The sequence below is a fragment of the Notolepis coatsorum genome, assembly GCF_963971535.1.
Source record: "Notolepis coatsorum genome assembly, chromosome: 14".
NCBI classification, from domain to species: Eukaryota; Metazoa; Chordata; class Actinopteri; order Aulopiformes; family Paralepididae; genus Notolepis; species Notolepis coatsorum.
This window is the reverse complement of record NC_140178.1, coordinates 77,842,616-77,867,597: the sequence shown is the minus strand read 5'-3', so window position 1 is coordinate 77,867,597 and position 24,982 is coordinate 77,842,616. Positions and strand designations below refer to the sequence as shown.

At 44.2% G+C, this 24,982-nt stretch overlaps 2 protein-coding genes across 2 annotated transcripts in view; both read right to left on the bottom strand.

Moving 5' to 3' along the window:
• The window catches only part of LOC311239846 (ADP-ribosylhydrolase ARH3-like), a gene marked incomplete at both ends in the record, with an annotated part of 31,481 nt that extends 26,473 nt beyond the window's left edge, over positions 1-5,008 (bottom strand). The window contains one exon of the mRNA XM_084328293.1: positions 4,831-5,008. Coding sequence (XP_084184419.1) covers positions 4,831-5,008 — 178 coding nt within the window. The remainder of the gene's footprint in view (positions 1-4,830) is intronic.
• tnrc6c1 (trinucleotide repeat containing adaptor 6C1) overlaps positions 1-24,982 on the bottom strand; it is a 232,364-nt gene that overhangs the window by 156,580 nt on the left and 50,802 nt on the right. The window contains exon 3 of the mRNA XM_084329916.1: positions 20,239-20,260. Within this exon, the coding sequence (XP_084186042.1) occupies positions 20,239-20,260 (22 nt within the window). The remainder of the gene's footprint in view (positions 1-20,238; positions 20,261-24,982) is intronic.

The following is a 24,982-nucleotide window of genomic DNA, read 5'->3' as shown; positions in this document are numbered from 1 at the left end:
CAGCTGTGTACTGTGGGCAGAGATACTATAAGCTATGGTACAACAACAATGCTGTGGCAGCTGATAGAGAAAGGGGGCGGGGGGGTAATTTATGGTATTTATACTGTACATGCTTATTTACATTCTCTATTATCCTTTCCTCGCTCACCCATCGAACCACCCATCCATCCATAGCAAGTTTCACAATCCTGTTTTTGCTTCAGGCTAGGCCTGCCACGATAACAAATTTTGCTGGGCGATTAATTGCCCCCGAAAATATCGCGATAAGCGATATTATTGCGACCGGTTAGAGAATTTTTTTTTGAGAAATTTATTTCCCAAAACTTTTATTTTGAAGCCCACCGCTCCGTCTTTTCCGGTGTTTTAGACTTTTATTTTGAAGCCCACCGACCGGACCGGAAGTATTGTTGTTATTATCCTAGCTTGCTGATGCTGCTGGTGGACTGGGGCCAGCTAACGTTAGCTTGCTGATGCTACTACTACTTCGACATGCTGCTAATGGGCTGGGGCCAGCTAACGTTAGCTTGCTGATGCTGCTGGTAGATCGACATGCTGCTAGTGGACTGGGGCCAGCTAACGTTAGCTTGCTGATGCTACTAGTAGATCGACATGAGCTAATGATAAAACAAATGTTGAGATTGTTGGTGAACAACTAACTTTAAGTTAGTTTTAACGTTAGCTACTAACGTTAAAATGCTAACGTTACACTACAAATAACGCTACTTGGTTAAAAGGAGCAACACTATTGAGAAATGTAGTTAAGCTATGTGGTGTTGCCCCACGGAGCTCCTGTGCTGTGCTCTCTGCTCTGTAGTAAAGCCAGCGGCCCGCCTCCCAACACGGACAGTGACTGACAAGGGGCACTGGTTCCGCCTCATTAAAACAAACGCGCAAATAGCAATTAATCGCGCCCGTCAAAATCATTGCATTAATTTTAATTATCGCGGCAATTAATCGATTTATTGCTTATCGCGGCAGGCCTACTTCAGGCCATTACCAACATGGGGTGGTCTGAGGGTGGGGTCAGTTAGGGTCAGGGGGACAAAGAGGAGTTTTTCTACAGGAGGACACCGACCAGAGTGCTAAGTACACCATTATCCTAGTCTTGACATTTTTCTTTCCCTTCCTCTTTTGGCGTTTCTCTATCTCTCCTCCTCACCTTTTACCCTGCTACTCACACCTATCACCCTCCAACACTCTTACACCAGACCAGCTTCACGCCAATTTGGGCAATTTGGGAGCAATCCTGCAAACCTTCTTACCCCCCCCCCCCCCCCCCCTCACGCCAGATAATTCAACAACACCGGCAGCCTTAATTACACATTATAACTTCTTTCACATACCACAACCTTCCAGATGTGGTGGAGGCACTGGTCTGTTGAATTCTCCCTCATGGACTCAATATCACTTCCAGCTCTGTCACTCTCCTCTCTCGAATATCATGCAGTATCCGTCTCTATTCCATTTAATCCCCTCGAACATTTTCCAGATGAGCTGGACAAGCTCCATAGCTCTTTCCCAGAAGATGGCACCCCCCTCCTTCTAATGGGCGATTTCAACCTGCCTGACTCGTCTCAGTCAGACACAGTGGTGTCGCTCCTACGATCCTTTGACCCGAGTCCCACTGTCATGCCCCCCACTCACAAAAGCAGGCAGCTCCTTGGATCTCATATTCTCCCGTAACTCCAGCATCATTAACCTCTTCCACCCGGAACCTATTTTCTAAAAATCCGCCTAAAATATATACCTAGGTAAATGGAATATTGCTCCACTTCTACAAGGTCCATTTGCATATTCTTGGTATCTAGGGACATCTACGGACCTCTGGGAATGTATTCACAGTGTCAGAAATATTGCGTCTATTACTAGGCTTGCTTAAATTGTGATGAAACAAAGGAGAATATGAATTATGATTTTTCTTTGCATCTTTGACAGTGAATAACACCATGCTAATAATGACCAAACATTAACAAACTGCCACTGATCTTGTTCAGTACCTTCTTGAGATCATGTGTACAAAAAATCTAAGGAACTTAATAAAGGGAAGATGATTAAACAGAAAGTTCTGTAGATACAGTACTGAATTCTCCCATCCGGACCAATGCAATTTGAAATATTATTATAGAATATAGAATAGGAGGCTTATAAATTACCTTATTATAGCCAATTCACACATTTATATATATATTAGTGCTGTTAGGCAATTAAAATTAATCTAATTAATCGCATAACCATTTTATGCCTGATATTCTATATTCTATAATCATATTCAAATTGCATGTGTCCGGATGGCAGAATTCAGTACTGTATCTACAAAACCTTCTGTTTAATCATCTTCCATCTATTAATTTGCTTAGATTTTTCAGGTCTGGTCAATTTGAGCATGGTGTTATTCACAGTCAAAGATACAATTCTTTTTATTGATATTCTCATTTGGTTCATTACAATTTACTCAAGCCTAGTAACAGACACAGTATTTCTGACACTGGGAATACATTCCCTGAGATCCATAGATGTCTCTCTAGAATCAGATACCAAGAACATGCAAATGTACCATATAAAAAAAAATCTGAATGAATGAGATAAAAAAAATAAATTATAAAAAAATAAAATTGTAATTAATTTTTAGTTAATTTTCATAACGTGATAATTTGCTGTGTAATTAATTAAACTAATTAACGCAATAAACTGACAGCCCTAATATATATACATATATTATCTTTCAAATGACCGAGTTCAATTTGGATTTAGTATCACAAATCGAAAAGTAAAATCTATCTAATGACACTTTTAACCTATTGCTAAACTAACGTATTGATGATAATATACATTCTACATGCTGTTGTGACATGTTCATGATGTTAATACTTGAATACGTTTGAAATTAAAATCGCTAAGATTTTGAAACACATTTATGACCAGATGTAATTTGCGGTCCGCCGATGGACCGCACGGGGGGGAACAGGTTAACACCACGGTAACTCCCCTGAATGTATCTGACCACTTCTTCATATCCTTCTCACTAACTCTTATGCTTAACCCCAAACCATCCACCCCAACCATCTCAGTCAGACGCAACTAGGGTTGGGTACCGTTCACATTTGAACCGGTACCTGGGAATCGATACCCGGTACTTTCATTATAACAACATTTTTATTTCTGTTGTAAAACTAAACTAAAGCCTAAACTTCCCAATTTAAACATTATTACACCACACAAACTAAAACCCTTCCCTACCTCCCTCTCCCAAACCGTTGCTACAACGATTTTTTATGTTGCATGATCATGTATACATTATTACATTTTAGGGATGCCCCGATCACGTTTTTGCCACCGATACCGATCGTCGTGAGCCATATCGGCCGATACTGATCCGATACCGATCGTTTTTGATAAAAAAAAATAAAAAATTATTTTATATAATTTTTTTTTTATAAAATATATATATTATATAATTAGACTTGTACTTGTATTATCTGCAAGACATCGCCACCGCGCAACAAGTCAAAATGCTCGCTATCTGCAAACAGCTCCACTGTCTGTGTGTACTCTTTTTTTTAAAGGGCTAGGGAGGAGGAGCAGCGGCAGTTTGCAGGTCCTGTGTGTCTGAGACCGACAGCGAGTGAGATCTCCGCTTGATCGGTTTCCGCGATCAGCGAATATGACTCATTATCGGAATTCACCGATCGCATATTTATACTGATTATTGGCCGATAACGATCGGTGGCCGATCGATCGGGGCATCCCTATTACATTTATTATGTTGTGGAAGTGAATCAATGAGACGAGCAGACGGAGTATCGAGTCTCTGAACTTTACTTCCAAACAAAATCACAGAACCAAGGTACAGCCACACCCTTAAGTCAACTCCCTCCTGTCACTCAATCAGTGTCCATTCTGAAGTGAGACACCTCCATCTAGTGTCCACCACACAGGCCCCCCCCCAAACGGGGTGATAATGGCAGTCTTGGGCACGTCGAGCGGATGGACCGGCACCTGGTGGTAGCCACGCACCAAATCTATTTTAGAAAAAATGGTGGCGCCCGCCAGGTGGGCAGAGAATTCCTGGATATGTGGCACTGGGTACCGGTCATGAGTGATGATGTTATTTAGGCGACGGAAATCACCACCCGGACGCCACTTCCCGTCCGCCTTGGGGACCATGTGTAGTGGGGAGGCCCAAGGACTGTTGGACCGGCGCACAATGCCGAGCCGTTCCATTGTGGCAAACTCCTCCCTGGCTATTGCCAGTTTAGCAGCATCCAGGCGGCGCGCCCGTGCATAAACTGGCGGGCCCACCGTTGGGATGTAATGTTCCACCCCATGCTTGGCGACAGAGGCAGAGAAAGTGGGGACAGTCAGAGTAGGAAACTCAGCGAGGAGGCGCTGGTACATATCGCCCGTGGCGAGCATATTGACCAGGGCAGGCGGCTGGATCCTCCTCTGGGCGCCCGAATCCACCAACAGACGCCTTCCAGACAACGTGTCCTCGATAGACAACAGCTCGTTGATATTGACGCCAGCGCTCATAGCCGCTAACGAGCGCCGGCTCTCGCGTTTCCCTGGTTACCAAAGGTGCATGGTGGAACACAGCTCTTCGCTTTGTTGCCAAAACGGCGATGATAATAACAAAGCCCTCTATCATCCCTCTGTGTCTGATCCCTGCGATCAGCCACCCGATCAGACACAGCAGCCACACAGTACTGACGGGAGGCCAGTAGAATTCTGTCCGCCTCCTCTGCCAATCCCCGGTAATCCTTGGTGCGCACGAGAGGCGAGCTGGCCAGAGCCGTGCGCACCGGAGTCGCACAAAAATAAATGTAGCGTCACCTGAACCAAGCAGTGCTAGCATGTTCTCCATCAGTTCTGTTGGTTTACTGTCCCCCAATCCGTTGAGGGACAATAAGCGCTCCGCGCGCTCTGCATCTGACAGCTGGAAAAGCCGCATCAGCTGTTCTTTGAGAGCGTTGTATTTGCCGGCTGGTGGTGGTTCTCTCAGGAATCCCATCACTAGTGGAGGAATCCAATGCCGCGACAACATGATAATATTTCGTCTCATCCGACGTTATTCCGCGGAGGTGACATTGTGCCTCGATGTGCTGAAACCACGGGGCCGGGTCATGCTGCCAAAACTCTGGCAACTTGACTGTAGCTGCATACACTGCGGGAACCACAGCCGGTGGATTCTCGTTATCGCTCATATTTCACACGTCAGGGTCACCACTGTGGAAGTGAATCAATGAGACGAGCAGACGGAGTATCGAGTCTCTGAACTTTACTTCCAAACAAAATCACAGAACCAAGGTACAGCCACACCCTTAAGTCAACTCCCTCCTGTCACTCAATCAGTGTCCATTCTGAAGTGAGACACCTCCATCTAGTGTCAACCACTATGTATTATTATTTTAAAGTTTAAATATCAACATTATCTGGCCATCCTCAGTAAATACTATCAAACTCCTCTGACCTCATCTGGTCTTTCCAAAGACAAGAGATGGGACGCGCGCGCACACACACACACACACACACACACACACACACACACACACACTCACACACACACAGAGAATGGCTCATAGCAGACTTAATGATAATGAAATGAACTGTTTATATCATGAACTATCCAGTTAGTATTCATAGTGTAACGTTTGGCTACTTTAGATCATTGAACGTAGAGAGAGAGAGAGAGAGAGCGAGAGAGAGGGAGTGAGGCTCAGCCACCACCGCCGTGATGTATTAGGTTTGAGTTTGAGCCTATTGGATGCCGTAGTTGACTCGAGTGATGTCAGTTACTAGGAAGTCAACAACACAGTTGTATGGAGTGCGATGCATGAAGCGATATATATAAATGAACAGCCAATAAATGTGAAGTTATCTTTGAACCTCGGTTGTCAAGCCTCGTCAATATAATACCCAACCCGCCTTTCCTCACAAATGGAACTGGTGTCTTGGAGTCACTCTAGTTAGCTTAGCTTAGTTAGCGGCTAACGCTAGTTAGCTTAGCGGCTAATGTGGACATGGCAAGGATGCAAAGCATGTTAGACACATTGGATATTGCTCACGCTGGTCTGCGTCTATTATGAAATGACAAGTGCTCGTCATTGAAGGTCCGCGCTGGTCTGTGTCTATTATTAAATGACAAGTGCTCGTCATTGAAGGTCCGTGCTCGTCTGTGTCTATAATGAAATGACAATTGCGTCATTGGAATTCGGATTATTTTCCAACTGGGCGGGCCTTAGGTATCGAAATGTGGCACCGATTGATCTAACGTGAATCGGTACTCTGTAGTACCGACGTAATTCGGTCGATACCCTTAAAAGTACAGAGTTCGGTACCCTTCCCTAGACGCAACCTGCGCTCCCTATCCCTCTCCACACTCTCCTCCGACATTCTATCTGCTCTACCTTTGAGTGAGACTTTCTCTGCTCTCGCCACAGATACGGTAACCTCCTCTCAGCCCTAACAACCTCCTTCGACAAGCTCTGTCCCCTCACCGAGAGGCCTGCCCGCTGTTCCCCACCCAGTCCATGGCTGTCTGATGTAGTGAGATAAGAAAGACAGGTCCTGAGAGCGGTATAGAAAATCACGCCTCACTGGTGACATCACCACCTATCACAACCTCTTTTTAGCCTTTTCCAAAACCATCACTACTTGTAAGAGTCGTACCCTTCCTGCTGACTTGTCGTACAGAACTTGTAAGCGTTAGCTAAATTACAAAATGAAATGAGGGGGTGGGGTGGCAGAGGGAGGGGTGGCACTGCTGGTTGTGAAACATGGCGACAGAGAACCTCCCTACTATAGGAGATGTCATATTTGGAGGCAATAAACAGAGCAGTAATGCAGGACATTAAAACGCTCCCTCGATGGGGTCAGAACTAGGACACCAGGCTTCACAGCATGAAGTAATGTTATAATGACATTCAAGCAGGGTGCTGATTTCACAGCAGGGAATGAATGATGGGCACATTATAGCCTATATAGGCGCATGCATTTGTTCCCTCGCGGGTGAAGTATACACAGTATATGTACAGTACTAGTCTATGTAGGTTACACATTTGCCGCTTGCTGTGTGATTGTGTGCGCATCTCAATTTTAGACATGCATAATGTGAATGAGCCATGTGCAGTGCTCCTGATCTGCGACAACACTCCCATAGTGGCCTGTGAATACTGTTTGCAAATGTATAGGAGCTGAATAAGGCTGAGCCCGAACGTTCGTTCGTTACGCTGGCATTCGGATTTTAATGAATGGGTTCGACCGTTCGCACAAAAAAAAGAGGCGCGCTGGGTTGAGTCGAGGTGAGGAGGCGCGTCCCCGCGGCGCTCAATCAATTATTCAATCATGGCAGCTGCAAGAAGTGGGAAGACGTCACCTGTGTGGAAACACTTTAAATTAACGGAGGATAAGGCAAGCACTTGGCATTCCACGGTGGCACATAAACTGGATCTGGACGGCGGGCCCACCTCCTCAACCACGCAGACACTACTGCAATTTGATACCAAACCAATGAGCGAGAAGAGAAAGAAGGAGTTATTTAGAGCCATATGAAATCCGCGTTCACGGAATCGCGGAATTAAAGAATAAAAATGGAATCAACTGCAAAACATGGAACATTGCAGAATTTGGCCTAATCTGGACTGAAATTCCGTTTTTGGGTGGAATGTTTGATGCACACGCGACCGGGGAGGTGGGGACGCTAGAGCGGGTTACACACAACACAGCAGTGCTCAAGCCAGGGCTGTACGCTAAGCTTTTTCACTAGGGGCACACTTGCCCCTAAATGAGAAATTTAGGGGCAAAAAATATTTTTTAGGAGCAAATTTTTTAAATAACAATTTTACCATTATTTATATCGATTGTTTTTTATTTAAAAAAAAAAAGAAAAAAAGATTTTATATAAATTTTTTTTTGAATAAAATATATATATTATATAATCATACTTGTAGTTGTATTATCTGCGAGACATCGCCACCACGCAACAAGTCAAAATGCTCGCTATATGCAACCAGCTCCACTGTCTGTGTATACTCGAGTAGCCTCCAGCTACGGCCAGGATTCTCCGGAGTTGCAGCTGGACCCTATACTGTAGCCTCCAGCTACGGCCAGGATTCTCCGGCGCTGCAGCTGGTCCCTATTGACTATATTCAGCGTGCCCTCAGCTCGAATACGCATCGACTCAGTGTTATAAGACATTGATATCAGGAGCTATCTGAACTATTTAGTTTAATGGGACGTTTCGTTTTGAACAGTAAGCTAACGCGAGCTATCATGCACTACTGGAGCATTTGTTGATATCAGTAGCTAGCCGGCTGGCAGGCTCACCGAGGTCCCAGTGTCCCACTAGAGACTAGTGTTTACAACAGCCACGGGTGCGGGAGGGGCAGCAGACGCCGCAGCTCTCTCCGTGTGTCTGAGTTCAGTTCAGTTCGGCTCACTATAGGAGGTCGAACGTAGAGCTGCCGCGATAACCGCATTACCGCGGTATCGCTGTTGCATCACACTCACCGCAGAGTTAGGCTGAATACCGCGTCACCGCTGTTTTTTATCATAATAATAAAGTTGGCTTGCGGCTTGCGGCTCTGCAGATATACCCTACTCGGTTCCAAGCGACCCTATTGGGTAGAAGTGGTACCAGAAAAGTCATGTGAAACATTGCAGACCACTGACTGGTCAGAAGAGAGACGCGTCACACTTTGTAGCCTCGCTCTGAACAATAACAGAACGCCGGCGCCGCCATCTTTACTGCCTCGCTAAGGATGCATTTCATTCAGGATTTGTTTGCGTCTTTGTGACAGAACCAAGTGCAATAAACAAAAAAGAATGGATTCACTGTGTATTCTGCCTTATTTATTGATGAAACAAAACCGACATCAACCCAATTTACCACCGAGCGGAGAGTTTAGTGTCACAACAAGATCGCTGATGTGTTAAGTTTGTTGTTGTTATTAGCCTAATATACTACCGTCAGCCGATATACACGAGAGGTAACGTTAAACCCGGGTTTGCTTGGTAGAATACACAATGAGAGGTAACGTTAGCTTTGGCAGAATAGACGCAACGAGAGTCTGGTTAATGTTGTTATTGATTGATTGATTGATTGAAACTGTGTTAAACTCTGGCTTGCTGCAAGCCCTCGGACATCTATGCCCACGGAGCTTTCAGTGTACACAAGCGAGCGGCCCCGCCTGCATCCCCACGGAGACAAACGGAGTAGTACCTGGCTGCAGTGGAAAAGGAACGAAGTACCAGCCAGGTGCCTAAAGCGGGTCGAGTCGAGTAGGTACTATGCAGTGGAAAAGCGCCATTAGACTAGAGGCAGGCTATAAGAGTAGACTACTAAAAAAAAAAAATATTTCGCAAATTCGTGCGGTAAGGAAAATATCAATACCGCGGCAGCTCTAGTCGAACGCGTCGAAAATATGAAGCAATACTAACTTTACTTTTCTTCATAGCTAAATCAGACAGTCAGCCAGTCTATCAGAGTGAGTGCTCAGTCGATTGTTCCCGCTGATCATACCTGCTGAGTGCTCACTGCTCAGCTCGCGTGAGTGACGCCATCGCGTCATCACACGCCTTGGATAATTTAGGAGTGAAATGCGAATGCAAGGCTTGAAAGCACTACTCGCAAGCCCGCCCCCAGATAATATTTACCAATCGCAACAGCCAATTAAAGGGGCAATTCGCGACCATCTCGTCGTAGTGTACAGCCCTGGCTCAAGCACCATGCCCATTACACCATGCCCAAAAGATCCACCGTTTCCAACAACCTAACTCTGAAGTACGGGGCCGTGCGAGAGAAAGTCTCCTTTTACATTGACCATGCCACAGCTGTGGCATTCACAACAGACGCTTGGACGTCGGTGGCAATGGAGGCGTACATGGCAGTCACCTGTCATTTTATTTCCAACGAGTGGGAACTACTGGGATATGTCTTGGAAACAAAAGAACTGGAGATAAAACATTCTGGAGTAAACATCGCGCAACGCCTGGGTGAAGTGGCTGGCGCGTATGGCATACCCAACAAAAAGTGAGTGCGTTATATGATATTATGTTTGACTGCTGTCTTTTCCCTTTATTTTCTTCTGAGTGCTTTGTTTACATGTTTACATGAACAGCCACCACTGTAAAAAATTTTTTTTTCACCGATAGACTATGCAATGCCGCCCTCCGTAAAATCTATAATAATAAACTTAATTAATAAAAAAAAACGAACGTTCGAACGTCCGTTCGAAAAACCCTGGCGAACGTTCGAACCCTAAAAACAGGGTTCGGGGACAGCCTTAGAGCTGAATCATACGTGTGTGTGTGTGTGTGATGTGGTACTACTGCATGCATTATAAAAGTGTGCATCACAGCATGGGGATGGTGGTGTGTGTATATATGGACTGCATTTATATAGTGCTTTTTTAACCAAAGCGCTTTACAACTTCTGCCTCACATTCACCCATTCACTCAAGCATACACATACCGACTCAGACGGCGGAGGCAACTGTGCAAGGTGCAAACCTGCTAATCGGGAGAAGTTACAGGTTTACATTGTCATTTTGTCATTTAGCTGACGCTTTTATCCAAAGCGACTTACAAGTTTTGTACAAGACAGCAGGAAGGGTACAACTCTATCAGCTGAGTAACAATGTTCATCAAAGTGTTGAGTGCTACAGTGTAGGTTAGTATATTAGGACAAGTGCATGATGAAGTAAGGTTAGTTAGGGTTAGAGTTATTTTATTATAATTTTTCTTTTCAGATAATGATTGAAGAAGTGCGTCTTTAGTCGACGGCGAAAGATTGGACGGGTTTCGGCTATCCCAACTGTGGCGGGAAGTTCGTTCCACCATTGTGGGGCAAGGACCGAGAATAGGCGACTTCTCTTTGATGAGAGGTTAAGTGTCTTAGCTCAAGGACACTTCGACATGCTGCCGGGAGAAGCCGGAATCTAACCGGGAACCTTCCGATTACCAGACGAGCACACCGCCTGAGTGTTTTGTGTGTCAGTGAGGGGAGTTGGTGGAAACGCTCCTCAGGGGGCCCCTCAGCTGTGGCGAGCAAACAGGAAACTGGAGCGTGTTCTCGCTCTTTCACACGGCTCTCCCTTTCTCCTCCTCTCTCGCTCCCTAAAGCTCTTTTCATCCAGCTCTCTTTTACATCAACCAAAAGGCACTTTACTGAAGTAGCCCACTCGCTTGGCTTTGTGCTGTAGATGCACCGATACCAATTCCTCAGAACCGCTACATCGAGCACTTTATATATTAAGTAGATCGTCTGCCAACGCGAGAACATCGTCATTGATGCCGACCGGCACTGGCCTTTTATGCAACACTTACAGGTAGGGGTGGGACGATACATTGATCAAGATCGATATATCGATCTATTATCAATGATCCAATAGGATCGATGCAACGTAAAAAGATCGGTTCATATTGCGATACACTTATTTTGAAAATCCCGTGGCGAGTCTTATCCGCCCAACAGCACAGCAGTAGCATGTGAAACGCCGTGTAGACAGAGTATGCCTATTTTGCGACCCAAAATAAGTCCCTGCTGTTTTTTTACGCAACGGGTCAAATGCATGCTTTGCATCCTCGCCATTCCTTTATGTACTGGTATACCAGTACTGCAGATACTATGGTACAAACACCCAACAGTGTTCAACAACTGTTCATTCGGCCTCTTCCTTTACACTCAGACACCTCCCTTGACTCCCCGTTTCCCCTCTCTCCCTCCCTAGGTCCCAGGCCGGGCCTCCCTCCCTCCCTCCCCCAGCCTCGCAGCAGGAGGTGGTGCCGTGTTACACCGAGGTCTCCCTGCGGTGGAGGAGCTCTCCAGTGTACAGTTGCAGGAATGACTGGGTGTTTTCCTGAGCCTCAGCACTCTCTCTCCCCGCTCTCAGTTTCCTCCCCATGTCATTATCGCACCCAGTCTCACTCCCCAAAGGCTAACGAGACCAGGCAGGGACACCAGGAGCATGCGATCTGGAGTGCACTGGAGCGTTTGGGGGGGGGGTTAAGTCAAGTGCCTTGCTCAATGGCACTTCAACCCACCCCACCCCACCAGTCGGCAGATCAAACTGACCCTCTGATCACAAGCTCCTCACTGCTATGGCTATGCCCTAAACAAAAATGTCACTACAACACAGGGCAGGGTTATGTAGTGGTGAAAAAGGACAACCGTGAAAGTAATTGTGCGCATCACGGCTTACTTTGAGGGTATGGAGAAAGAGAGGAGGAGAGAAAGAGAGAGAGAGAGAAAGAGAGCGAGCGAGAGAGGGATAGAGAAAGAGAGGGGGGATGGGTGGTATATAGTATATAGGTCAATTTACGGATGTAGTGAAACAACACAAAGTAGATGAGAGACAGAGAGCATGCTAACGAAGCTAACCCAGATAACAACACAAAGTAGATGAGAGACAGAGAGCATGCTAACGAAGCTAACCCAGATAACAACACAGTAGAGAGACAGAGAGCATGCTAACGAAGCTAACCCAGATAACAACACACAGTAGATGAGACAGAGAGCATGCTAACGACGAAGCTAACCCAGATAACAACACACAGTAGATGAGACAGAGATCATGCTAACGAAGCTAACCGAGATAACAACACACAGTAGATGAGACAGAGATCATGCTAACAAAGCTAACCGAGATAACAACACAAAGTAGATGAGAGACAGAGAGCATGCTAACGAAGCTAACCCAGATAACAACACAAAGTAGATGAGACAGAGAGCATGCTAACGAAGCTAACCCAGATAACAACACAAAGTAGATGAGACCGAGAGCATGCTAATGAAGCTAACCCAGATAACAACACAAAGTAGACAAGACTGAGCATGTTAACAAGGCTAACGCAGATAACAACACAAAGTAGATGAGAGAGCATGCCAACAAAGCTAACGCAGATAACACAAAGTAGATGAGACACAGAGAGCATGCTAACAAAGCTAACCCAGATAACAACACATACTAGATGAGAGAGACAGAGAGCATGCTAACAAAGCTAACCCAGATAACAACACATACTAGTCAGATGAGACAGAGAGCATGCTAACAAAGCTAATCCAGATAACAACATACTAGATGAGACAGAGAGCATGCTAACAAAGCTAACCCAGATAACAACATACTAGATGAGAGACAGAGAGCATGCTAACAAAGCTAACCCAGATAACAACATACTAGATGAGACAGAGAGCATGCTAACAAAGCTAACGCAGATAACAACACATACTAGATGAGAGAGACAGAGAGCATGTTAACAAGGCTAACCCAGATTACGTTCATTAGTGCATTGAGCTGTGAAGGGACAGGGTGAGTGAGACTGGAGGAGGCTAGGTGACATTACACTCCCTCATTAACACAGCCTAGAGGGGGCGGGGGGGTGGAGGCACTGACCCCTGACGTGAGAGAGGCAAGAGTTGGCGCTCGTATGTACCCGCCATCGCCACAGCACAACAACACGCCTACTGCCTTCGAGGACACAACACTAAATGAGACGAGGGATGCACAGACAAGACTCTTGGACCCTGCTGTTTTTTTACGCAACGGGTCAAATGCATGCTTTGCATCCTCGCCATTCCTTTATGTACTGGTATACCAGTACTGCAGATACTATGGTACAAACACCCAACAGTGTTCAACAACTGTTCATTCGGCCTCTTCCTTTACACTCAGACACCTCCCTTGACTCCCCGTTTCCCCTCTCTCCCTCCCTAGGTCCCAGGCCGGGCCTCCCTCCCTCCCTCCCCCAGCCTCGCAGCAGGAGGTGGTGCCGTGTTACACCGAGGTCTCCCTGCGGTGGAGGAGCTCTCCAGTGTACAGTTGCAGGAATGACTGGGTGTTTTCCTGAGCCTCAGCACTCTCTCTCCCCGCTCTCAGTTTCCTCCCCATGTCATTATCGCACCCAGTCTCACTCCCCAAAGGCTAACGAGACCAGGGACACCAGGAGCATGCGATCTGGAGTGCACTGGAGCGTTTGGGGGGGGGGTTAAGTCAAGTGCCTTGCTCAATGGCACTTCAACCCACCCCACCCCACCAGTCGGCAGATCAAACTGACCCTCTGATCACAAGCTCCTCACTGCTATGGCTATGCCCTAAACAAAAATGTCACTACAACACAGGGCAGGGTTATGTAGTGGTGAAAAAGGACAACCGTGAAAGTAATTGTGCGCATCACGGCTTACTTTGAGGGTATGGAGAAAGAGAGGAGGAGAGAAAGAGAGAGAGAGAGAAAGAGAGCGAGCGAGAGAGGGATAGAGAAAGAGAGGGGGGATGGGTGGTATATAGTATATAGGTCAATTTACGGATGTAGTGAAACAACACAAAGTAGATGAGAGACAGAGAGCATGCTAACGAAGCTAACCCAGATAACAACACAAAGTAGATGAGAGACAGAGAGCATGCTAACGAAGCTAACCCAGATAACAACACAGTAGAGAGACAGAGAGCATGCTAACGAAGCTAACCCAGATAACAACACACAGTAGATGAGACAGAGAGCATGCTAACGACGAAGCTAACCCAGATAACAACACACAGTAGATGAGACAGAGATCATGCTAACGAAGCTAACCGAGATAACAACACACAGTAGATGAGACAGAGATCATGCTAACAAAGCTAACCGAGATAACAACACAAAGTAGATGAGAGACAGAGAGCATGCTAACGAAGCTAACCCAGATAACAACACAAAGTAGATGAGACAGAGAGCATGCTAACGAAGCTAACCCAGATAACAACACAAAGTAGATGAGACCGAGAGCATGCTAATGAAGCTAACCCAGATAACAACACAAAGTAGACAAGACTGAGCATGTTAACAAGGCTAACGCAGATAACAACACAAAGTAGATGAGAGAGCATGCCAACAAAGCTAACGCAGATAACACAAAGTAGATGAGACACAGAGAGCATGCTAACAAAGCTAACCCAGATAACAACACATACTAGATGAGAGAGACAGAGAGCATGCTAACAAAGCTAACCCAGATAACAACACATACTAGTCAGATGAGACAGAGAGCATGCTAACAAAGCTAACCCAGATAACAACATACTAGATGAGACAGAGAGCATGCTAACAAAGCTAACCCAGATAACAACATACTAGATGAGAGACAGAGAGCATGCTAACAAAGCTAACCCAGATAACAACATACTAGATGAGACAGAGAGCATGCTAACAAAGCTAACGCAGATAACAACACATACTAGATGAGAGAGACAGAGAGCATGTTAACAAGGCTAACCCAGATTACGTTCATTAGTGCATTGAGCTGTGAAGGGACAGGGTGAGTGAGACTGGAGGAGGCTAGGTGACATTACACTCCCTCATTAACACAGCCTAGAGGGGGCGGGGGGGTGGAGGCACTGACCCCTGACGTGAGAGAGGCAAGAGTTGGCGCTCGTATGTACCCGCCATCGCCACAGCACAACAACACGCCTACTGCCTTCGAGGACACAACACTAAATGAGACGAGGGATGCACAGACAAGACTCTTGGACTCGCCGACAACACAAGACTTCTTGGTCATCATTACCTTTCCCCACTTCTGGCTGCCATATTAAAACTGCAGTGTGGCCGTGCTACCCTTGTCCACCAGAAGCTCTAATGAGATTTCCTGCCTGTTTATCCCTTCCTAGACATAAGCCCCCACCCCCTGCTCCCATCTGCCTCCTTACCTCCAGCAGCCTGTTCCTCTCAGGAGATCTGTCCATCACTACGCACCACATCTACACACCACACTGCTATCTTGTCATTAAAATATTTGGCAGAGAAAGGGGAGGCCAGAGGCTTGCCAGAGGTCCAGGAGGAGCACACTCTTTAGTTTAGACTTAAATCTATACATTTACCAGAGAGAAGTTTGTCGATTTTGCTTGGTAGATTCAAAACATAAAAATCAAAAACAAATATTTCAATATTCCATTGCAAGAAATGCTATTTTTACTTCTTGAAAAAGCAGTTTGCTCAGTTAGAAGACCAGGCTTAGATATGACTATTATTATCAATAGATGTTTCCAATTGCCACGCTTGAAATGAACAAACAAAGTTATAATGAATTACAACTCTTTTGTTTTCAATGACAGTGAACCTGCAGCGCCTTTCATGCACAAGCAACATACGATCCACATAGTGACATAATGATAAAAGAGGATTGCTAAAAAAGAACACCCCAAGAAGCCATAACCACATACAGGGCCAAGCTACTACTCCTCAAACACCACCACCTGAAGCCATAACCACATACAGGGCCAAGCTACCACTCCACAAACACCACCACCTGAAGCCATAACCACATACAGGGCCAAGCTACCACTTAGGGCTGGGCGATTAATCGATTTTTTCTTCTTCTTCCAATAGTCACATTTTATTTTACAAAAAGTGATGTTTGGTGAAAGTTAGATTTGCACTTTATTAATCCCAATAGGGGAATTCATTCTTGTTTGATGATCAAGAGGCACCTTTTATTTGTTTTAAGCAAAGTTTGGTGAAAAAGCAGGTTATTGCACTATTAATCCCAATAGGGACATTCATCTTTGTTTGATCAAGAGTAACCCTTTATATTATATATTATTATTATAAAAATATTTTTAAGTGAAGATTGGTGAAAGTTAGGTTTGCACTTCAATCCCAATAGGGACATTCATCTTGGTTTGATACTTTTTTTGTGTCGAATAACTTTTTTATTTTTTTAGCTCTCAAGAGAAATAAATCGATTAAAATCGTAAATCGATAAAAAAAAAGAATCAGGGATTTTATTTTTAGGCCATATCGCCCAGCCCTACTACCACTCCACAAACACAAGTATAGACTAAACTGCAGCAGTCTCTCCTCACACCATCCTCTCTGTTCCCCATCCCTCTCTATTTTCTCCGTTTCTCCCTTGTTCTTCCTCTCCTCTCCTGAGGCCGCTCCATGTTCACTAGAGATGTTCCGATACCATTTTTCCCTTTCCGATCCGATTCCGATACCTAAGCTTTGGGTATCGGCCAATACCGATATTTATCCGATACCAGTGCATAAGAAAAATTAAAAAAAAAATTATATAAATTATACTTTTTTTTTTTTTTTTTTTTCAGATACTGTTATACTGTTTTTTAGTAATAACTAGAACGTATAGTATTTATTCAACAACAGGGTGATTGTATAGATTTGTATTAGTATCATTAATCAATGAGTATGTGCTGCAGCACTGCAGATATACCCTACTCCAATGATCCACACGGACATTAAACGGTGTTGCACTCGCTACTCAGTGGCTCTGCAGATATACCCTGGCCTATTCAGTCTGTAAGCTAGTGGCAGATAGAACGTTCATGTTGTGATTTTTGATGCAAAATAAATATTCAACATTCTCTTTTGAAACTCCGCCTCAGACTCTTATCCTTTGGCACTTGCTGTACTTTGCTTGCAGGTCTGCAGCCATTATTGCTGGATTATGTGAATAGCACCAACTTTAGACACGGTAACGTTATCAAGCTAAGCTAACTGACCTAGCTCGTCTTCCCGCATTGCCATTAAGATAACGTTAGTAATAGTCAGCTAACGCTAGTCCGTAGCTACTTAACTTAAATACAATTCACCGTGGGTGCATTATTGTTGATAGACAGTCACGGACAGTGTTAGGTCCTGGAGAAAGGACAGGCGATCATCTGATTTGATGTAACGTTAAAAGCGGATGTTGTTCCAACTAGCTATCTTTCCAGCTAATGCTATCATAACACCAGCCAAACACATCCCGATTCCCGTCCGAGCTCCCCGTCACACCGCACTGTCGGGGACAATGGAATTTAGTGTATCTGCTGTTAAAATGACACAGCATCACACTTTAAAACATGTTCATTTTATAATCCTCACTCTCCGCAGGACTCGGCAGGAGATAAATTACATCATGGCAGGGTTAGAAATTAACATTTTTTTTCAAGGGCTTTTTTTGCCCCCCTTAATTGATTTTCGGGGGCTTTTTTTGTATTTCGGGGGCACTGAATTTTTATGATAAACGGTAGGGGTGGGACGGTTCACAAAATGGACGGTTTGGTTCATATCACGAATTTGGGGTCACGGTTTTCAGTTCGATATACGTTAATTTTTATTAAAAAAAATTTAACACTCAAATCTAAAAGTCAAGATAGACTGCGCTCACAAATTATAACACTGGGTGCTGAAATCCCGTCGAGTATAATAGAAAAAGAAAGCAATACGCTTGGACCAGCACTCACAGATTTTGGTATATTTAATGGCAGCCTGAAACAAACATGTTTCGGAACATAATCGTTCCGAAACATGTTTGTTTCAGGCTGCCATTAAATATACCAAAATCTGTGAGTGCTGGTCCAAGCGTATTGCTTTCTTTTTCTATAACACTCAAATCTAAACATGTTTCTCATTTATTAAAAATAAAATAAAAGGTTTACAGTGTTTACAGCCTTAAATAATGTTTGGCACACAAAGACCGAACTGACTGAAAAATATAGGCTACATTTGTCAAAGTATTAATTTAGTGCAAACAAACAATATGCTCAGCCAGCACTAGACTTTCCTTTCTTTAATTAATATAAACACACAAAAACAATGTCAACCATGTTTAAATTCCCTGCTTGTCAGTTCTTAATGGAAAGATTCGTTTTCTGCTTGAAATTATTATGTTTCTGTCTACATATATTTAGACTAACATTATTTAAATATTGAGTGCAACTGTGGTGGATTACGTAATTCGGTGAGTTGGAACTATCTATGGGTTGGCGCCGGGTCCCCACGGACATTTTAGCGTGTGGCACCGCCACCTTCAGCTCCGGTCACGTTAGGAGCAGTTCATAACGTCAACAAGCAGCGCGAAAGCGGCAATAGTCCCGGTTGGAGTTAGTAAAACACAGTTGTATGTTAGCCTTCTTGGATGTTGAATAAACGCCTATCATTGTCTTTAAACACCCCGCCTCTCAGACTCCCATTTCCTCCTCTGCTACAGTAGCTAGTAGCTACGGTGTTAGCTGTTGTTGTGAAGGGCTAGCTAGCTAACAGCTACAAACATTGTACAAACTGCTAACGCTATGGCAAGATGTGTGTAGGCCTATGTAATGTTAATGGCTATGTTTTTAAAGTCGTAATGAAGATTGATTTATATTGTGCGTGCCATTTTTACACAAACTGACTAGCACCTGGCTGCTGCTGCAGCCAGTGCAGAACACCGGCTCCGCCAAATGATTTTTTTTATTTGCGCGTCATCTGAACCGTATACGATACACAGACGCTCCATTACCGGATAAATATATATATATAATTAGTAAACTGTCGGGGGCATTAAGTGCCCCCCTTAACTGCTTTTCGAGGGCATTTTATCCATTTTCAAGGGCATTATGCCCCAAGCCCCCGTTAATTTCGAACCCTGCATCATGGGATCGGAGGCTAGAATTTCCGTGTACTCGCCGATACCGATACCAGCATTTTAGGCAGTATCGGCGGCATTTCCGATACCCGTATCGGTATCGGAACAACTCTAATGTTCACCCCTCGGTCTCCTAGGCTTGTTGCCCGGGGAACCCAGGGGGAGGCCCACAGAGCAGCTGCACCGTCTCCCTGCTCCTTATTAGTCTTCCGCTGGCAACTGGCCTCCATTTCGGCTCAGGTAGTAGAAGGGGGGCCACCTGGGCTGTTACTGAATGATCCCACTTAAAAGACACTTGACTGCAATAAACACTGATAATACTTCATACACAGTGAACACAGTGCGTGTTTTGTGTGTGTGTGTGTGTGTGTGTGTGTGTGTGTGTGTGTGTGTGTGTGTGTGTGTGTGTGTGTGTGTGTGTGTGTGTGTGTGTGTGTGTGTGTGTGTGTGTGTGTGTGTGTGTGTGTGTGTGTGTGTGTGTGTGTGTGTGTGTGTGGACAGGTAGAGGGTGAATTACAACTCCAAAGGCGAAAAGGAATGCCACGAGCCTGGTCTCATTCAGTCATCCATCGAATTACTGTAGTAGTAAATATAACAAACGAGCACAAACCACTCCCCTCCTCACCAGAGCAGGTCCTAGCACTACCAGAAAGCAAGGATTAGCTCCCCCAAAAAACACAACCGCCTAAAGAAGTCTGCTTCTGTCTCTTAACGGTGTGCACATACAGCATTTCAGAGCACATACACACAAAGCAAGCTTCGGAAATAATCTGAAAAGGTACTCGGTTCTCATGTTTACTGGTGCACACAGGTTTAAGAAAACAACAACAATCATGTCAACAACAACCACAACTCACCTTTGGTTTTCTGTTCAGGGGCCTGAAAGAGAGGAGGAGGAACAAATTAGCAAAAGACTGAAGACAGAAACACGGACCATGAATGAAACATGTCTCTTACACGATAGGCGATCAAATGTAAGTAAAAACCATTGAAAGGCATGAGACAGCTCCAGAGCTGGATGGCTGAGTGCATGCTAGCTAGCTCTGGAACCACTAGCCTGTGCTATTGGAACAGAATGTTCAGGGGCTGTACTTGTTAGCCTATTGTAATGCTAAATGTTCATCCTCCTCTGGGCTCACGACGGGGTGAAAGGGTTCATGGGGGTTGTAGTCGGAAAGAGAGAGAGAGAGGAAGAGAGAGAGTGAAATCAAGTGACGTGCCATTTATCAGGGAGATAGTACTTGTGCTAGCTCATACACACACACACACACCTTTGGCCAACACATACAAAGAAACAAGACGGGTTATGTGATACTAAGCCAATGAAGTCAAAACAGTGACACAGTAGAGAAGAGAAGATGGGGAGAGGAGAGCACTGCCACTGTATAAGCTTGGGCTCAGAGCCTCATCTCACTACATTGCTTCATATCTTATTTTATAGCTTTTCACTTTGGCTTCAGTTATTTCCTGAAGAAAATTATAAGCACTCACTGTGGTAAGCACTATATTAAAAGAGGTCCTTCTGAATGAGTGTTGGAAACACAATTTTACAAATGTGTGTCAATTATATAAACTAAGAATTTCTATAGTCAAGGACCACTCGACAACACCATTAACTTTAAACCTTTCAGACTTCTGAGCTATCAAGTCGACAATTTTTTTCTTTCTTCCAATTTCCATTGCATAATGATAATAATGTTATTATTATATCTAGTGATTAGGGATGGGCGTGAGTAATCGATTTAGCTATGAGAAAAATCGATTTCTTAAATAATTTTTATAAAAAAATGTTTTTATTTTAATTTTTACATATTTTTTCACATGTATGTGTAAGATTATAACTTTCTGTTGGTTTCCTTAAACATATATACGTGAATGAACAAAAATACAGTAATACAGAGTAATACATGATCAATCGAGTATAGCATGCGATCAATCGATCTGGATTTTTCTTTAAAATGCCCATCCCTACTAGTGATGCACCGATGTGAAAATTGTGGCCAATACCGATAACCGATATTAATGTTTTGGCGTCACAGTAGTAGCCTACTGCAGACAGAACGTCACAGTACTGTACTAGCCTACTGAAGACAGAGCGTCACAGTACAGTACTAGCCTACTGAATACAGAGCGTCACAGTACTGTACTAGCCTACTGAAGACAGAGCGTCACAGTTACTAGCCTACTGAAGACAGAGCGTCACAGTTACTAGCCTACTGAAGACAGAGCAGTGTCACTGTACTAGCCTACTGAAGACAGAGCGTCACAGTACTAGCCTACTGAAGACCGAGCAGCGTCACAGTACTAGCCTACTGAAGACAGAGCGTCACAGTACTAGCCTACTGAAGACAGAGCAGCGTCACAGTACTAGCCTACTGCAGACAGAGCAGCGTCACAGTACTACTAGCCTACTGCAGACAGAGCAGCGTCACAGTACTACTAGCCTATTGAGGACAGAGCAGCGTCACAGTACTAGCCTACTGCAGACAGAGCAGCGTCACAGTACTAGCCTACTGAAGACAGTGCAGCGTCACAGTACTAGCCTACTGCAGACAGAGCAGCGCCACAGTACTAGCCTACTGCAGACAGAGCAGCGTCACAGTACTAGCCTACTGAAGACAGAGCAGCGCCACAGTTATTTTCCAAATTCCATTATATTTTTCCCCAAATTCAGTTTTTTCCGTTTTAATATTTCAGAATTCTGTATTTTGCTTTTTATGCTCATTTTACCATCAGAAATAGTGTTTAATAAGTGGGAATGAATAAATGTCCACAATTGAATAAGATATAACAGTTAGGGATGCACCGATATGAAAATTGGCCACCGATACCGATACGATTGTTCAACTAACACTATCGGCCGATACCGATACCGATATTTGTATATTTGTATATAAGTATTTGTAATTTTTATTTATTTATTTTTTATTTTTTTTTAAATTTAAATTTTTTTTTAAATGAAACTACTGTATATTTGTATGTGTATGTTTGTATTTGTAGGCCTCTTTACTTACTTAAAAAAAGGAAACATCAAGAAATATGTTTATGGTATCACTATCTCTCTCCCAGTATCGTCTGGCGGCCTGCAGAGGGATATTATTTTCTCAACCAGAGCTTTCAACCAATGCAATGGAACCATTCTGGCGGCCTGCAGCGGGATACTATTCTCTCAACCAGAGCTTTCAACCAATGCAATGGAACCATTTTGATTGACAGTCGATTCGGCCAATTACGCCACACCGCTAGCACCCACCTCCTGCTGTCCTTACCACCAATCGGCAAGCGTTTATTCATTTTCTACTTTCTACTACTGCCGCCATTGTTCCGTTTGCGAGAGCACAACAAACTTAACGGAGCTAACGGCCCGCCGACCAGCGCTCCACAGCATGACCAAATGAGACATAATGATTTTACTGCAACAAATGTTATAATAAAACAAAGCCTTTCTATACATTTGTCTGGTTGAAAACGTTATTAACAGATTGCAGAATGGGTAGTTTGGTACGGAATGAGCAACGGAATGGAACTCAGCTATGAACGGACTAACGGAGTAATGCCTTGTTTACTGCTATCTTCGGGTAAATAATATGCTTGTTATTGAACGTGTAACACTAACAGGGGAGGAAATTAGGCCACTTTACTGGCCAAATGCTGGTATTTTTTACGTTTGGCTGGTAAAAAAAATCAGATACCCGCCAGTTGGCTGGTAAGCCAAAAAGTTAGTTTCCTCCCCTGCTGGCGAGTATACAAAAAAAATAAAACATTCTGCAATCACTGCACTGGCAAACGGTGCGCGTCTTCTGAGTGTTCGCTTTAGTTGACAGTGCCACGAGAGCACTGCACAAGACCACCCGCGGACATATAATGTTTAATAAACGTTTGCGCAGTACTGGCCAACCCGCGGACATATAATAATAAAAGTCCCGCGGTACTAGGCTAGCCATCAGGAGCACTCGCAAACAGATAACGTTAAACACAGCAGAAGATGGAAAATAGACAGACTGACCAACGGGGAACTGCATCCAACCCTAGTACAACCCTCGAGTATAAGTTACTAAGGACACATTTAAATCACAGAGGTGTAATGTTAGTCTACTGGAAATGTATACAGTGGTTAGCTTCTAGTTAGCGTTTTAGCTATAGCTGCTTGCTAGCTAACGTTAGCCCCGTGTGCTCAAAGCAGCCAGCTAGGTGTATCTGTTATGACTATAATGTTTCCAAAAAAGCACCGGACTACGACGTAAGGTTAGACATTTTATTTCATGCTCAAAAGCCCCTGGCTTGCACATCGCAGTCACGAAAGGGGCTAGCTCAACCAGTGCACTGTGCACAACAGCACACCAACCCAACTGACGTTACCACAACACTTGACGGTACTTCACAGCACTGTCGTAAGACCACCGTGCTGTCTTAAAGGCACAGTGTGCCTACCCAGATGCATACACAACATTGACACGGCTTGACATACAAAGAAGTAATTATCACAATTAGCGATTTTTTTTTGTCTGGTAAAAAATCTGTTTGGCTGGTAAAAAAAATCAGATACTCGCCAGTTGGCTGGTAAGCCAAAAAGTTAGTTTCCTCCCCTGAACACTAACTATATAACGTTAATGCCACAAAACTAATGTTTGTGTCATTTTAACAGCAGATACTTTCTTAAATGCCATCTTCCCGAGAGAGGGTGTTGACGGGGAGTTGTGTTATTAATAGCATTGAACAGCTAACCGAAAGCTAGCGTTAACTATTGTTAAAGGTTTAGCCATAACGTTACCTTGGCTAAAGTTGGGGCTATTCATAATCCAGCAATAATGGCTGCAGACCTGCAAGCAAAGTACAGCAAGTTGGCAAAGGAGTATTCCAACGCAAATCACATTTTCACCAGTAACGTTAGTCTTGCATCTCCCGGTAGCTAATGAACGGACTCGGAGTAATGCCTTGCTGCTATGGGTAATAATAATATGCTGATGTTATTGTCCGTGTAACACTAACTATTAGGGCTGTCAGTTTATCGCGTTAATTAGATTAATTAATTACACAGCAAATTATCGCGTTATGAAAATTGACGCAAAATTAATTACAGCCGACCTATATTTACTTTAGACAAGTGGCAAATCGGTGCGCTTTTATTTTGAAATCCACGCTTGAGTTGGGCGTATTAAACTTGGCCCATTGAATGACCCGTAGCCTACTTGATCGTCACTTCACACATGCGTCGTCTATCAAACAAAACAAACACACAAAGGAATTAGCTCAGCTGGAACAAGATGTCAGCATCACCCGAGGCGATACTCCTGGGACCTATGAACGGCAAGTTCAATTTCAAAAAGAATATAGATGGGACAGTAAACAAGACCATTGTAATATGTAGCTTATGTCAAAAAGAATTTGCGTAGCACCGAAGCTGCTCTAGTCTAACGTATCACATGAACGCTAAACATGTCCAGGCAAGTTGTTCGAGCAGCTCCAGTGTAGCTAACGTTAGCTCCAGAGCAACTCGCACGCTTCGTCAAACCACTCTTGGAGAATTACCGTTAGGCAAACGGTTGAGTAAATCCACCACAGACAAACTAACCAACAGCGTCGCGAAGTGGATAGCAAAAT